Below are 17709 nucleotides of genomic sequence, written 5' to 3'. Positions count from 1 at the left end.
AATTTTCGCCAAATTTCCGTTTTTATCACAAATAAACGCAGAATTTATTGACCTAAATTTACCACTAACATGAAGCCCAATATGTCACGAAAAAACAATCTCAGAACCGCTAGGATCCGTTGAAGCGTTCCTGAGTTATTACCTCATAAAGGGACACTGGTCAGAATTGCAAAAAACGGCCAGGTCATTAAGGTCAAAATAGGCTGGGTCATGAAGGGGTTAAGCTCAGAGAGATTTTCCGTTTTCGTTTTTAGCTCTGGGAAGAAGGCGAGCTATAACTTTCTTATTTTTCCATCAATATAACCTTGTGAGGGTTTGTTTTTTGCGAGTTGCGAGAACGGGTTGTACTTTTGAACAACACAATTGGTTTTACCATATAGTGTACTGGAAAACGGTGTGGTGAAATTGCAAAAAAGTGCAATTCCATAATTATTTTTTTCCCCATGTTCACTAAATGCTAAAACTGTCCTGCCATTATGATTTCCCAGGTCATTACAAGTTCACGAATATCGAACACGTATAGGTTCTTTTGTATCTAAGTGGTGAAAAAAAATTCCAAAGTTTGTAATGAAAAAAAAATGGCGACATTTTCCGAGACCTGTAGAGGGTCCAATTTTTGGTATCATGGGTTAAATGAAAGCTTATTTTTTGCATGCTGAGCTGAAGTTTTTATCAATACCATTTTGGGGTATATTTGATCGCCAATAAAATGCATTTTATTGTAATATTGCAGCGCCCAAAAAAAGTAATTTTGTCGTTTTTAGATTTTTTTTTCTTGTTACACAGTTTACCGATCACATAATTCTGTTTATATTTTGATAGATCTGGCATTTCTGAATGCACCGATAACAAATATGAGTATTTTTTTTATGTATTTTTATTGTTTTATTTTGAATGGGGCAAAATGGGGGGTGATTTGAACTTTTATATATTTTTAAAGGAAACCTGTCACTATTTTTGTGTCATACCAGCTAAAAATATCATCTTGGTCAGCGTCTGCTCTGCATTCCGTAAATACTTATGTAACCCCCTGACTGCTCCTGTATAGCCCTGAGAAATAGTATGTTTTGCCCAACTGCGGGCAAAGCCGAAAAGCAAAAATGCTTGTGTAGCAAAAATGATCATCTGCTATGGGGTGGCAGTCATAGCAGATTGGCTACAACAACCGCTGTGGTGTCTTGTAGGTCCCCGCTTGTCATGCCAACCCATCAGCGCCCTGCGGTCATGTGACGGGGCGCTGATGGGCAGGGTTAGGCTACGTTCACATTGGCGTTCCGCCAATGTGCGTCGCTGTTGCGCCGGCGACGCGCCGGCGACGCAGCGGCGACGCAGCGGCGACGCGCCCCTATGTTTAACATAGGGGACGCGTGCGTCGTTTTGGTGGCGTTTTTCGCCACGTGCGTCGTTTCCGACGCTAGCGTCGGACGCAAGAAAACGCTACTTGTAGCATTTTCTGTGCGTCCGATTTTCGATTTTCGTTTTAGCGTGCGTCGCGCGTTGCGTCGCCGACGCACGGCGGCGCAACGCTAATGTGAACGTAGCCTTAGTGACACGCTTCCGGCCGCTGTCAGAGACTGATAAGTTAACATGTTAACAGCCGCTGGTGGATTGCGATTCCACTCGCGGCTGTTAGGGGCACATGATACCTATACGTCATAGTCTGTAAATGGGTTAACACTTTCATTTTAAGCATTCTTACTGTGCATCATTATTTATCCACACTTGCCTAAAGTTTTTGCACAGTAATATGTATATGTGTGTATATATATATATATATATATAATTTTTTTTTTCAAGATTTTTGCCTGTGTTTGCAGATGTGAACGGCTTAAATAACTGTGCATCAGTCGCAAGTCTCACTGTACATAACACAGTGACAATGTTCACGGTGTTTCCTTTCCTTGCTGCCCACACCCAGAGAATAAGGAGGCAGTCAGTGAACAGATGATTGCTCAGCTGCTGACTACAGCTAGAATACAATATTTCCACTTCACATATTACAGCTCTGAGGGAATTTACAAGCCAGAACTAACAATATACAGCACCGATCAGACAGGACCAGCAACCACATCCGGCATCCATTGCAGGACATGACCTACAGCCCTTTATGGACCAGAAATGAACTAAACATTGTGGCCTGTCATCAGGCTATAGGCACACAGTTTTTTTGTGACATTCAAATTAGTCTTAAAAGTGTTTTTTGAGCATTTTTTCAGGTGATTTTTTTTTGGGGGGGAGTAGACCAGCTCAAGCAAAACTAAAAAAACGTATGCACATAGTCATTTAAGACGCTTACTAGGAAATAAGGGCGTTGGGGTGCTTCGACATTGTTTTCATCTAAGTATAATAAAGCATAAGCATGTTTCTAATTCTCTCAGGAATTCCTAGGCTCTTATATAATGGGTACTGTCAGCTCTTAGCCCATAGTTTTCTAGGAGGATACTCATCATGAGCTGAGGAATTAACTCTTAATACACAGAGTCATTTGCTGGCAAGACAGAGAAGAGCTCCCTGTAACAATTGCTAGGCAGGCAGCCCCCTGACATTTGCACTGGAGATCTCCTCCTCTCTGTGTTTACACAGTTGTCTCCATTCATTCACTTCCCTAGTGGTTGATAGAAGTCTCTGTGCAGTGCAGGGTCACAGTCACATTCCTCTTCTCAGGCTCAACACAGTCTACTTCCATTGCTGCATCCAGTATTTCTAAGCAGCATGCAAGGTCCCAGCAGGAGATCCCAGCTTTTTAGCAGCTGTCACTATGTAGGATGCCTGGAGAGATGACCTCTACTCGCCCAGGAACACTTGGAGGCTCATTCATACTATTATTCTGCTCCTGGATTTTTAGGACTTGGGCTGGGAGACGTCCCAAGAGCAGAAGGAATCTGCTGCTGGTCTGCACTGCTTGTCTGCTCTATGGCATTTTTGTCGTAACCCAGGCAGGTAATTTTTTCCCACACTATAAAAATCCTAGGAGGACTGATCAGGCAGATGGAGATGGAGTTTCTGAGCAGCATAGGAACTTTTTGGAACAAAATACTTTTTATGTTGAAAATTCCCAGCCACTTGGAGGCGCTCTAAACAGTTCTACAACACTTCAGCCAAATGTTGTGTATATCACTTTGAGGTCCAAGAGGAGCAAACCAGCCAACATTAGGGGAACAGTGAGACCAAAGAAGAGGAGAAAATTTGGGGTTGTTGGACAGCATGAGTTGGGCTATAGGATGCAGCAAGACACTGGTAGACTGGAGGACAAACATATGAAAAAGTATACACATGAAGGATCCCCCACTCAGAAAGCTGGAGACACAGGGGCAAACATATTGAGGGATGCAAGGGGGGATAATCACCAGAGCAACATTCGGATTTACAGTGATCGTGCCCCTCCTTGGTTTAGTGATGAAGACATCAGGGCAATGAGGTTCCTAGCTGACTCAAGAATACAGAGAATTACACAGTTGCCTTCTAACCAAGCATTTCTCATGTATGAAAACCCGTCCTGGAAAAAGCCTGCTCCATCCACACCATTCTCAGGGTGCCAAGGAATTTGTGGTCTTGTTAGAAGACCCTTGGACATGAGTGAAGTGTTTGCTTTCCACTTGGATCGGATACTGGGGCTTAACCGAACTCTGCCATCTGTGAGCAGAAAGTTTGAGTTTGCCCAAGGTAAGAGGATGTATTGTTCTATTGTAATGTGTCTCTGGTTTCCTGAATTAGATGTGTTACTGCCACCTGTTAAATCTACATTTAGACCCTTCCATGCATTATCTCAGATTAATTCACATATCTAAGTGCTGAGGTTTGCTCACAAAAAAAGGATACAAGAGCATAAAATCCTTCTAGAATTCGGGAGTAAAAAAATAATGTTGTTTCCTGTTTATTTTTGCATATGGGAAAGCTGGTGTCATAGGATATGGCTTCTATTACAGCAGCTTTTATAAAGTTCCAAATAGCTAATCTGGTATGTTGGCAGGAGATAAAAGACAAAGATTATCCCTTTAGATTAGGGAAAGTGATATTTTCTAGGGAGTCAGGACTATATGTCAGAATTTATTTTATCTTCTTTTGCAAATTAAATGATTTCTGGGACAATTTACACATTTAACACTTAATATAAATGAATATGGACTGAATGATATGTGTGATAGATCAAGTGTTACTCATCTTGAAGTTGGAGTGTTTCTCTGTTTTGTCATTGAGTATTTATCACTATTATCATAAATTTTACACTTTTTAGTATAAAAAGTTACATTGGGTAACTTGAAGTAATGAAAGTTACTGACAACAATAAAAAATATTCTAAAAAGATGTTTTTAGGTTTTGTTTTGAGCATACATGAAAAAAACAGATGAATTTGATAAGAGTTTTTCATCCATCGTTTTTTTGTTCAACCTATCCATAAGGTTCAATTTACATAATGGATGCTAAAACTATTGTCCTGGTATGCCTGGAAGAGTTTAATTCGGTATGCCATGTTTCCCCTGTATAGAAAAGAGCAGAGCAGACAATGACTTTTTATACAGAGGGCCACAGCAAAAATAAGTGTATCTTGCAATATATATATATTTTTTACGAATAAAGTCCTAGACCACTTTGTCCCTTGCGAAGCCCATACAGTAGGAAATGCCATTAGATTTACACTGGGAAAAAGTATACGGTGCAGCATACAATTTATTACTGTATACCATTGTATGAAATAGCTTCCACCACACTATTACTGCAAGTATACCAATGTATACTCTGACCCACATTTGAGTTTGCGTACAAATAAATTTGCCAGAAAAAAAAAAGTATCATATGGAAGATTAGCCCAAAAGAATTTTATGGATTTTTTTTGTTGCTGCTCTGTACAAGTCAAAGTTTGACAAAGCCACGTTTGAACGCTCCAAAGTCAGCTTTAAATACAGCTGTGATATATTTGACTTAATCTCTGCTACCATATCAGAACAATTAAAATTCACAACAAATTTGCTGAAAATCTGTTGCGTTTTCGAACCTTGAATGTCAGACTTGTGAAATCAACCTTATTTGCACTGCACTGTACTTTGATCACTCATCTGTCACATGTGAACATGGCTTAGCATTTAGAGGACAATAAGCTTAAAATTGATTGATAAGCAAGAGATAAACTTGCTTACAATGTCAGTCTACAGGATTTCCTGCTGTTTCTGAAGCAATCTGTTAACTGAGGAAATTATACTTAAGGTACCGTCTCACAGTGGCACTTTGGTCGCTACGACGGCACGATCCGTGACGCTCCAGCATCGCTCCATTATCGCTCAGGCGTCGTAGACTGCGGTCACACTTCACAATGCACGATGCTGGAGCGATAATTTCATGACGTGTTTGCGATGTAGAAGCTGTTGGTTACTATGCGCACATCGTATACAATATCGTGCACACCTTTGTTACACGATGCGATCATGCCGCCACAGCGGGACACTAGACGACGAAAGAAAGTTTCAAACGATCTGCTACGACATATGATTCTCAGCGGGGTCCCTGATCGCAGTAGCGTGTCAGACAGCGAGATCGTAAGGATATCGCTGGAACGTCACAGATCGTGCCGTCGTAGCAACCAAAGTGCCACTGTGAGACGGTACCCTTAGTCATGGGTTGGGAAGTAGTATTTTTGCTGTCCTCCAGCAGACATAGCCAGGGTTGCCAACTTTGTTTTTTATATATTTCTGGACAGCTTCTCGAAAAATCTCGGACAGCCAACTTTTTTATGAACACATTACATGACCATAATAAATCATTATGATAAGTGATACATGTCTACAGCCCATAATTCTGATATGAAGACATCAGCTGCTTCACTGTGAACTGTAAAAATGTCATAAAAATCTGTACAAGTCTCCAGCTTCAAAAGAATCACGGACAAGTCAAAAAAATTTTACGGAGAGAGGAAAGAAATGCCATATTTTTACTGACTGTCCTGAAATTTGTGGATGATTGGAAACCCTGGGCAAAGCAGTGGAAGGACGCTCCTGCAGCCAGTTGTCAAAAACAATCAGTTGCCAAAGGTGCTTGCTACTCCCTGAAAACTCAGAAATCTTAGGCTCTTACCTACCTTGTTTCCGATAGATATGTTCTGTAGTTCTGGCATGACAAGGTTGCACAAGCTCAGTAGAAACCAGTTATTCTGCAGTTGGTGTCTTTTGGCACATGCATGATTGCACCCTTCTTACTGCACCAGGTGCAAATAGTTTCTCTGGAGGGGGCAAACATTACCAATCTTCCTTTCTGGCTTCACTGCTCAGCTGTGTGATAGAGAGAAGTATCAGCTACTAAACCACCAATGTTTTTCTCATTGAAAGCTTGAAGTTCATGTTTGTGATAATAGACACCCCTACATATATACAGAACCTCATTTATCTATATTGTCTATTAGATAAACTGTCTTTGTTGCCCACAACCAGCGTCGGACTGGAGTACCTTGGGCCCACCAGAGAAAAATCATTCTTGGGGCCCACCACGCAGTTATATAGAAATAATACCAATTATGTTGCAAAATGATGTAATATCAAACGTAGTGTTTATTAACCAATAAATAACCAATTTAACTTAATGTATAAATAACAAACTAAAGAAACACTCCAATACTTTGACAACAATAAATACTTTCAAGGTACATTTCCTTAAAGTCGAAGTCCCACAAATGGAACTTGAATCTAATTTGAGCACGCGGCCCTGTCACACGGCTGTCTTGGTACGTGGGACGGACAGAGACAGGCAGCCAGAGCCGCATGTGGCCCGCGGTCCGCACTTTGCCCAGGTCTGATATTAGACATATGAGGACTTGTTTTTTGCAGGGCGAGTTGAACTTTTGAATGACACCATTGATTTTTACACATAGTGTACTTGAAAAAGGGAAACATGTTCCAAGTTCAGTGAAATTGTGGGAAAAAAAAAGTTGTTTTTTTTTGAGCATTTTGTGAAAAAATTACCTTGCAATATCATTCGGCTCATCAGTATGATGACGGCAAGACCAAACGTCCATTTTTTTAAATATTTGAGTAGTGAAACAAAAACATAGCACATTTTATTAGTACTACTAGATGGTGGCCCGATTGTAACGCATCGGGTATTCTAGAATATGCATGTAACTGTCCACGTAGTATATTAACCAGCCACGTAGTATATTGCCCAGTGACGTAGACGTAGTATATTGCCCAGCTACATAACGTAGTATATTGCCCAGTGACGTAGTATATTGCCCAGGCACGTAGTATATTGCCCAGCTACGTAGTATATTGCCCAGCTACGTAGTATATTGCCCAGCTACGTAGTATATTGCCCAGTGACGTAGTATATTGCCCAGCCACGTAGTATATTGCCCAGCCACGTAGTATATTGCCCAGCCACATAGTATATTGCCCAGCCACGTAGTATATTGCCCAGTGACGTAGTATATTGCCCAGCCACGTAGTATATTGCCCAGCCACGTAGTATATTGCCTAGTGACGTAGTATATTGCCCAGCCACATAGTATATTGCCCAGCCACGTAGTATATTGCCCAGCCACGTAGTATATTGCCCAGTGACGTACTATATTGCCAGCTACGTAGTATATTGCCCAGCTACGTAGTATATTGCCCAGCCACGTAGTATATTGCCCAGTGACGTAGTATATTGCCCAGCCACGTAGTATATTGCCCAGTGACGTAGTATATTGCCCAGCCACGTAGTATATTGCCCAGTGATGTACTATATTGCCCAGCTACGTAGTATATTGCCCAGCTACGTAGTATATTGCCCAGTGACGTAGTATATTTGCCAGCCGCCCACGTAGTATATTGCCAATCACGTAGTATACAGCACAGAGCCCCGTAGTATATTGCCCAGCCACGTTGTATACAGCACAGAGCCACGTAGTATATACAGCACAGAGCCACGTAGTATATTGCACAGCCACGTAGTATATTGCCCAGCTACGTAGTATACAGCACAGAGCCACGTAGTATATTGAACAGTGACGTAGTATATTGCCCAGCCACATAGTATATTGCCCAGCCACGTAGTATATTGCCCAGCCACGTAGTATATTGCCCAGTGACGTACTATATTGCCAGCTACGTAGTATATTGCCCAGCTACGTAGTATATTGCCCAGCCACGTAGTATATTGCCCAGTGACGTAGTATATTGCCCAGCCACGTAGTATATTGCCCAGTGACGTAGTATATTGCCCAGCCACGTAGTATATTGCCCAGTGATGTACTATATTGCCCAGCTACGTAGTATATTGCCCAGCTACGTAGTATATTGCCCAGTGACGTAGTATATTTGCCAGCCGCCCACGTAGTATATTGCCAATCACGTAGTATACAGCACAGAGCCCCGTAGTATATTGCCCAGCCACGTTGTATACAGCACAGAGCCACGTAGTATATACAGCACAGAGCCACGTAGTATATTGCACAGCCACGTAGTATATTGCCCAGCCACGTAGTATACAGCACAGAGCCACGTAGTATATACAGCACAGAGCCATGTAGTATATACAGCACAGAGCCACGTTGTATATTGCAAAGAGCCACGTATTATATACAGCACAGAGCCACATAGTATATTGCCCAGCCACGTAGTATATACAGCACAGAGCCACATAGTATATTGCCCAGCCACGTAGTATATACAGCACAGAGCCATGTAGTATATTGCACAGCCACGTAGTATATTGCCTTCCTCACTGTGTCACGTCATCTGATTTCCTGAGGACCCCCTCCCCACTGACTGTCACCTAATTTCTTGAGGGCCCCCTGTGTGCCCCTTTGGGGCCCTTCCTCAGAGGTGAAATGGTGGGAGAGGTGACCGGGCCCCACAGTAAATTAGGAGACAGTGGGGAAGGGGGACCACAGGAAATTAGAAATTTTCTATGGGGGGCCCCCCAGACCTCCACCTTGTGTCACTGCTTTAGATTGCAGGGGCCGGGGGGGCCTCCCATAATAACTGTCTCAGTGGCTGTCTACTGCTGCAGCCTGCAGGCATATTTTACTCACATACTGTTACATACATTAGTACATTGATTTATTACAATAGTGACTCACTAAGACAGGAAATTCTCAACCATCAGCTACAGGCAGCACTGCAGCCTCTCCGACTCCGACTATGAATGATGGTGCAGGACTCAGTGCGCCTGTGCTGCTTGGGCAGGAGGACAGTCGACCAATCACAGCACAGCTCACTCTGTGCTGTGACCTGTGAGGTCACACAAAGCAAAACTAATGCTGATTGGCTGCATGTCAGGCCAGCCAATCAGCATTAGAATACCGTAGTCCAACCAGACCACAGAACTAGAAGAGGAGGCGGAGTTGAGAAGAAGGATGATGCTCATCATGCAAATGTATGTATGCAAATGCAATGGCTCATGGAGTCATGTGACTGAGACTGAGTTACTCGCTCCTGACTGGTGCTGGTGGGGTGAGGGGTGGTGCCGTGGCCGGGTCTGCTGAGCGGCGAATCGCTGCGCACGGGCTGCCTGCTCTCAATGGCATGCTAGCAGCCAGGCAGCCAGTAGCGCACAGTCGGCACTGCAGCGGCTGCAGACAGTCTAGCCACTGCACTGTCTGCAGCCAGCCCAGCACTGAGAGCGCGCCGTAATGAATGGTGATGGACTGGTCCATTATTTATTACTAGTGTGGTGTGGTGGTGATGTGATGTCATGTGATGTGTGTGTGTGGAGAAGGAGCTGCAGCGCGGCTGCACTTCTCTCACACAGGACATGAGGATCACACACACTATGCGAGCGTGAATGAGGCAGCCTGCGCCTGGGCACTGTGCAGGGACAAATGAAGGAGGCAGGCAGGGCCAGGGGGCGGGGCCCACCGGAGGATTCTCCGGTGTCCCGGTGCCCCAGTCCGACGCTGCCCACAACAACCAATCAGAGATCAGCTTTCATTTTCTAAACAGCTGTGATTAAATGAACATTACACTGTGATTGACTGCTATGGGCAAAAAAGACCCTTTTTGGAGCCAGGAGAGGACAAATTGGGAGAATATACTTAAAGGGACACTGTCACCTGAATTTGGAGGGAACAATCTTCAGCCATGGAGGCGGGGTTTTGGGGTTTTTGATTCACCCTTTCCTTACCCGCTGGCTGCATGCTGGCTGCAATATTGGATTGAAGTTCATTCTCTGTCCTCCGTAGTACATGCCTGCACAAGGCAATCTTGCCTTGCGCGGGCGTGTACTATGGAGGACAGAGAATGAACTTCAATCCAATATTGCAGCCAGCATGCAGCCAGCGGGTAAGGAAAGGGTGAATCAAAAACCCCAAAACCCCGCCTCCATGGCTGAAGATTGTTCCCTCCAAATTCAGGTGACAGTGTCCCTTTAAAACACATGCAAAAATGGTAGGACGAAGATTAGAAATCATTACCTAGAGTGTTACGAATAGACATGAATGTTTTTTGATAATATTAGCAACTATGCACAGCGCCATGTCTCCTCCTGTCAGCTCTGCTCTGGGAGCCATTAGCAGATCACAGAGAAGTTTGGTGGAGAAGCTAATGTAAGGCCGGTTTCACATTTGCGGTTGTGTTCGCAGCGTTTCTTCCGCAATTATCCGCATGCGTTGTATTTACCTATATGTAACATTAGGGACGCATGTGTCTGCGATCGGTTGCGTTTTGCTGCGTTTGAAGACGCATGCGTCGTTTTGTCGTCTGCGGTTTGGCACGGTAAACGCAGCATGTAGTAATTTTAGAGGCGTCAATTTACCGCCTAGAAACGTATGCGGTTGTTAGCGCAAGGAATGCGGCAAAAAAACACATTACTGTCTATGGGAACGCATGCGTACACATGTCTTTGCGTACGCATGCGTTTGATGCACTTGCGTACTTCGGACTGCGCATGTCCAGGAACTGATTAAGACATGCCCATTAAAGACACACCCTCCTGGAAATACCAAACGCATGCGCATAAAAAGCGCAAACACATGTAAAACGCATGCAAACGCTGCATTATTTTTACCATTATGTGTAAGCTGATGCGGATAATAAACGCTGCGTTACCAGACGTTTGCATGCATTTTTGCGGACGATATGCTGCGGACTTAACCACAAATGTGAAACTAGCCTATTCTGTACATTGGGAAGAGCAGGGAGCCTCGAGAGGTAGGAAGGGGTTATGGGAAATATAGTTTACAGTGATCACATGGACAGCACCAAAGGACAACACACTCTATAATGCTCAGAAAGACACAATTTTGGAGGAGCTGTGACCAGAAAATCGGAGCCAGGAGAGGACAAATTCGGAGAGTATACCTGAAACACATGCAGAATGTATATTCCTGTTAGGTATATACTCACCCTCGGACGCGCCCTGCTTCTTTCCAGCAGCCTTCCTTCCTAAGAATCAGCGCTTGCAGGACCTTGCGTGACGTCGCGGTGACGTCGCGGCTTGTGATTGGTCGCGCGAGCGGTCACATGGGCGGCCGCGCGACCAATCACAAGCCGCGACGTCACCGCAAGGTCCTGGAAGCGCTGATTCGAAGGAAGGAAGGTTCCCGGTTAGTACCAGGGTGCGTCAGAGGGTAAGTATAGCGATATTTTTTGTTTTAATTCTTTATTTTACATTAAATATGGATTCCGATACCAATTTCCGATATTGCAAACATATCGGAAATCTGGATCGGAATTTCGATACCACATTCAGAAGATCGCCGACTTCATGGCCGACCCCACACAGGGGTCGGGTCGGGTTTCATGAAACCCGACTTTGCCAAAAGTCGGCGACTTCTGAAAGTGGCCGACCCGTTTCGCTCAACCCTACTCGTGACTATGACCTCTGGCTTTCGGTCAGTCAGAAGTTGCAGTCACAAGATGACAGCGCAGGACATTAGCGGCACTGGGAACAGCTAAAGTAAGTCGCTGGTAAGTATAATGCTAGGGACAGGGAACTTACATTAGGTGCACCACTACAGCACTGAAAAAAAATGCTGGACTGCTTTAATTATTACATAGTAATCCCAATATTCACAGGATACATGTCATGTGACTGTAGTTTGATATCCCGGTGCTAGGGGATCCTTCTCTATCTTTAAAGCTAGGGGCGTCCTAGCTATTCCTTGTCATGGTATAGGACATGGTTCATGTCCTGCTCTCAGGGTTAATATTGCTGGCCTCTCTTTGCATCTGGGAGGGGTATTTATACACACTCCAAACTAGGATTCACTATCAGCTATACTTTCGTTTAGTCTGTGTGTCTGACCCCTTGAGTGTTTGCACTCGCTTGATTTACTCTCCGTGCATTACTCTGCTTGTTTGTTCTGTTGGCTTTCTGACATTTGGCTCCCTTTCTGACTGTTCCTCCGTCTCACCCCTCGGTTACCTCATTATCTCCTGGTTCTGATCTTAGCACATTTAACTACTCTCCAGTGTATATCGTCTCCTCTGCATCCTGGCATCTGGCGCCCCCCTTGACCACCTCCTTCCCTGTCACGTGGTTCAGGACCTGTTTGGTACCAGGTGAGTTCTCTGCTCTCAGCTCCCTTGCTGTGGTGCGCAGCTCTCCTCGCAGCAGTAATACCCAGGAGTCGTGACATTCCTGCTCCCCAGATTAGTTCTGATGGTAAGGATGTCAGGGCCATGCACCTTGCTGAACTCCTGAATGAGCCCTTATATGTGCCCTCCCCCACCCACGGAAGTGGGGAGTAGTTGTAAAAGAATACACAGTATGAGTAGCCGAGGGGAGTGGCCAAAACTGAATAGCTGAGATCATCAAAGCAGAAACGCTTCAGAGACTCAACTGAACAGATTTAACCCGTACACTGCTAACAGAAACCTTCACCGTTTAATATGATGGTGAAGTGCTTCTAATCAGTGCAGGAGTATGTGGAATCACAATGCAGTCTTCTGGCTCCCCTCTGTCGCTGTAAACCTGTGAAAATACATGATAACTTTCTGATCAATCACTGCTAGCTCTACAAGACCGAGGAATGGGACACTGAGATGTCCTGCTAGAATGGAGCATTGACCGTGAAAGGCTTGCTCCACCAGTTTGTCATTACTAAAGGGTTATCCAAAGCGGATGACTCCTTTTTATATGATTTGGGCATCAGAGCACTAGGTCTGTTTTTTGTAAACAAACAAAATAGCGATTGGTAAAATACTATACTGCTAAACCTGCATTTTGAATAGTAAATGGCAGTGTAAAATGTAGCTAACCATCCACATAGACTTTTCTCAGAATATGTTCTGTTCATATTGTCTACTGATATTAAAAGGAATTCTGAGAACGTGTTCGCTATGCCTTCATCCTTGTGAGCTGGGGCAGTGCTTGTATCAAGCCATTGGAATGCATCATTAAAGGCTGATAAGGCTGATAATTGCAAGCCAATCCTCCTACTTATATTCTGAGAAACATCGTAGTAGAACTATATGCCCAACAGTGACATATCTTAAAGATTGTGGGCCCCAATGCAAAATCTCCAAAAGGGCCCCAACTATAACAAATATTTAATAGTAATAATCTTTTTATAATGGGAAGAGGGACCTTTTGGCCCCCCCTAGGCTCTAGGGCCTGGGTGTGATTGCAAGCTTTGCACCACTGGTGAACACAGACAAAAGATGGCTCCTGTGCCCGACAATTAAATGGTAAAATGGGTGGAACTCGTTTAAGGGAGCGCCGAAAGGAAACTCTGACACAGAATGGGGTTAAGCCACAACGCGTTTTGACGGAAGTACCGTCTTCATCAGGTGGACGTCCACCTGATGAAGACGGTACTTCCGTCGAAGCGCATTTTGGCGTAACCCTATTCTGTGTCAGAGTTTCCTTTCGGCGTTCCCTTAACCGAGTTCTACCCATTTTCCTGTTTCTTTTCTCCTTCGGAGGTGTTCAGCTGCAGCTGCGGCGGTACTCTATACGCTTCTCACACTGGGGCTACTCTTCCAGCGCTCCTAAATAATCCGCCTGCTACTGACTTAGACAATTAAATGGGCACTTTACAGTTCAATAGATTATCATTTCCCTCTGCTTTGGAGATGTAAATGGGCCCTCTTACCTGTTGGGCCCCACCTATGGCTTGTCAGGCTCCACCAATGATACAGTGGGGGAAATAAGTATTTGATCCCTTGCTGATTTTGGAAGTTTGGCCACTGATAAAGACATGAACAGTCTATAATTTTAAAGGGAACCAGTCAGCTCTTTTGGCCGTTATAAGATATGGCCACCCCCTTTCACGGCTTATCTACAGCATTTTATAATGCTGTAGATAAACCCCTGATCCAACCTGCAAGATAAGAGAAATACGTTTTATTATACTCACCTGGGGGGGCTGTCTGGTCAGGTCCAATGGCACAGGGGCCATAAGATAAGCCTAAAACTACATGGAGGAACTTGTTAATGATCTCAAGGCAGCTGGGACCACGGTGACCAAGAAATCCATTAGTGACACATTATGCCGTAAAGGTTTCAAATCCTGCAGTGCCCACAAGGTCCCCTTGCTCAAGAAGGCACATGTGCAGGCCTGTCTTTCCAATGAACACCTGAATGATTCTGTGAGTGATTGGAAGAAGGTGCTGTGGTCAGATGAGACAAAAATTGAGGTCTTTGGCATTAACTCAACTCGCCGTGTTTGAAGGAAGAGAAATGCTGCCTATGACCCAAAGAACACCATCCCCACTGTCAAGCATTGAGGTATAAACATTAGATTTTGGGGGTGCTTCTCTGCTAAGGGCACAGGACTACTTCACCGCATCAATGGCAGAATGGATGGAGCCATGTACCGCAAAATTCTGAGTAATAACCTCCTTCCCTCTGCCAGGACATTAAAAATGGGTCATGGCTGGGTCTTCCAGCAAGACAATGATCCAAAACATACAGCCAAGGCAACAAAGGAGTGGCACAAAAAGAAGCAAATTAAGGTCACGTGTGGCTTAGCCAGACTCCAGACCTTAATCTCATAGAAAACTAATGGAGTGAATTGAAGCTCCGAGTTGCCAATCGGCAGCCTCAAAATCTTAATGATTTAGAGATGATCTGCAAAGAGGAGTGAACCAAAATTTCTCCTGATGTGCACAAACCTCATCATCAACTACAAGAAAAGTCTGACTGCTGTGCTTGCCAACAAGAGTTTTGCCACCAAATATTAAGTTTTGTTTTTCAGAGGGATCAAATACTGATTTCTCACTGCAAAATGGAAATAAATTTATATAATTTATGCAATGTGATTTTCTGGATTTTATTTTTGATATTGTATCTCTCAAATGTTAAAATTAACCTACCCTTAAAATTATAGACTGTTCATGCCTTTGTCAGTGGGCAAACATACAAAATCAGCAAGGGACCAAATACATATTTCCCTCACTGTATATCTGCTCTGGCACCTATTATAGCTACGTCACTTCCAACTAAGCTTATACATACATTAGTGTGAAAGAGTGTTTTCCCCCTTCCTGATTTCCTATTATTTTGCATGTTTGTTACACTTAAATCTTTCACATTACCAAACAAATTAAAATATTAGACAAAAAAACACAAGTAAACACAAACTGCAGTTTTTAAATTAAGGTCTTTATTATTAAGGGAAAAAGAAATCCAAACCTACAGGGCCCTGTTTAAAAAAGTGATTGCCCCTTCTTAAAAGATAAATTAACTGTGGTTTATTACATATTTGGGAAACTGAGTTCAAATTCCCTATCCACACCCAGGCCTGATTACTGCCACACCTGTTCTCAATCAAGAAATCACTTAAATAGGACCTGCCTGACAGTGAGAAGTAGACCAAAAGAACCTCAAAAGCTAACATCATGCCGCAACCTAAAGAAATTCTGGAACAAAGGAGAAACAAAGTAATTGAGATCTATTAGTCTGGAAAATGTTATATAGCCATTTCAAATGCTTTGAGACTCCAGCAAACCACAGTCAGAGCTATTATCCACAAATTGCAAAAACATGGAACAGTGGTGAACATTCCCAAGAGTGGACGGCAGAGCAAAATTACCACAAGAGCGCAGCAACGACTCACACATGGACAGGTGATATCTGAGAATTTTTGGGGTGGCCGAATAATATGTTGGAGTCTTAGCGGCTGCATGATTCATGGCTGTTAGACAGCCACAACACATTCAGGGATTACCTGTTTGCTTAGCAATCCCCACATGTGTTGCAGCTGTCTAACAGCCATGAATGATGCAGCAGCAAGGACTCAAACATATTATTCGGTCACGCCAAAGAAACTCGGATATCACCTGAGCATGCTCTGATAACATGATATCTGAGCACCTTCGCTCATCACTAGTGCCTATCACAGGAGACAGCATGTAGGACTAGTCTAGGATGCACAAGCTGCTGTGTCCCAGCAATAAGATCCTGGTGTTAAAACAACCATTGCAAGCAAGCAAAACCACAAAGCTTAATAAGAGAAGCAATGCTGAAATCTGTATTGTAAACCCAACCTCATGCTGTCTTCAGATTACATAGAGAAAAACTGCTGACAGATTCCCTTTAATTCTATGGAGTTTTCAGCCTCTCAGCCTAAACTAGAATTTTTTAATTCCTTGACAACAAGTAGAGATGATAAAAAGGGCAGGTACAGACAATCTTATTTTCTTTCATCAGAAAGAATCGGATTGATTATGTAAATCACAACTCTCACCATAGTGTGATCCAATTCTCTAAAGGAGGAGAAGATTTAGAAAATAAAAATCTACATCTTCTCCATTGAGCCAGTGTGTGGAAATCGGACTACATTCAGATGTTATCACAGCGCAGTCCGATGTTTTCCATGGATTCATTGACTTGCATGACTGAGTGTGATCCGAATATTGGATCAATCTAGCGCATGCAGTGATTTTTAACTCAGACGGGCTCAGAGAAAAAAAAAATCTGACATGTGCATAGTCCCATTCACTAAGTTTGGTCTGATGTTTTGTCGGAGCGCACTCAGACCTAAAATATGATCTGCATGAACCCAAATGGTGAGCAATGAAAACTCTCAAGGACTGATTCATTATGGTATTTTCACCAGAATTCTGGTGTAAAACACCTTTTAAATGTTGCAAAATTTTGCGGCGTTTGCCATTTTTACACCAGTCTCAGCCAGCATCACCTATATAGGAAGAACTGTGGCAAAATGGGGCGTGGTGATGCCTACTCAGAAAAATTCTTTAAAATTCACTTTTGTGGCATAATTTATGACATAAATGTACTCACTTCTCTGACTGCAGTAACATTTTTGGCATTTGCGACTAATTTATTAAGAGGCGTGAATTGGGTGCATCTTGCTCCAGAGATGCCTTCATTAAGAATAACATGCTAAACAACAGTCTGATTGACTTGGTCTCTAAAATTAATTATGTAACAAATTGGAGAGATTGTGGTAATAACGCTCCCTGTTATGGCTGGCAATCAGGCAACACAGCGTGCAGTAATCAGCGCACATACAGAGATCTGGCAATAACCAAAAACAATAGGACGAGCTCTGAGACGTGGAATCTCTGTAGACTGCAGTACCTGATCTATCCTCACACAACTATAAGCAGCAGTGGATTGCGCCTAACAACTACCTATGCAACTCGGCACTGCCTGAGGAGCTGACTAGCCTGAAGATAGAAATACAAGCCTGACTTACCTCAGAGAAATACCCCAAAGGAATAGGCAGCCCCCCACATATAATGACTGTTAGCAAGATGAAAAGACAAACGTAGGAATGAAATAGATTCAGCAAAGTGAGGCCCGATATTCTAGACAGCGAGGATAGCAAAG

General features: G+C 43.5%; 1 protein-coding gene across 1 annotated transcript in view; it reads left to right on the top strand.

Moving 5' to 3' along the window:
- The first annotated feature begins 2614 nt into the window (after nt 1-2614).
- The window catches only part of GASK1B (golgi associated kinase 1B), a 183002-nt gene continuing 167907 nt past the window's right edge, over nt 2615-17709 (top strand). The window contains exon 1 of the mRNA XM_069744130.1: nt 2615-3663. Within this exon, the coding sequence (XP_069600231.1) occupies nt 2766-3663 (898 nt within the window). The 5' untranslated portion in view covers nt 2615-2765. The remainder of the gene's footprint in view (nt 3664-17709) is intronic.

The sequence above is a fragment of the Ranitomeya imitator genome, chromosome 1 (assembly GCF_032444005.1).
Source record: "Ranitomeya imitator isolate aRanImi1 chromosome 1, aRanImi1.pri, whole genome shotgun sequence".
NCBI classification, from domain to species: domain Eukaryota; kingdom Metazoa; phylum Chordata; class Amphibia; order Anura; family Dendrobatidae; genus Ranitomeya; species Ranitomeya imitator.
The sequence above is the reverse complement of the archived record's forward strand: the minus strand, read 5'-3'. Positions and strand labels throughout refer to the sequence as shown.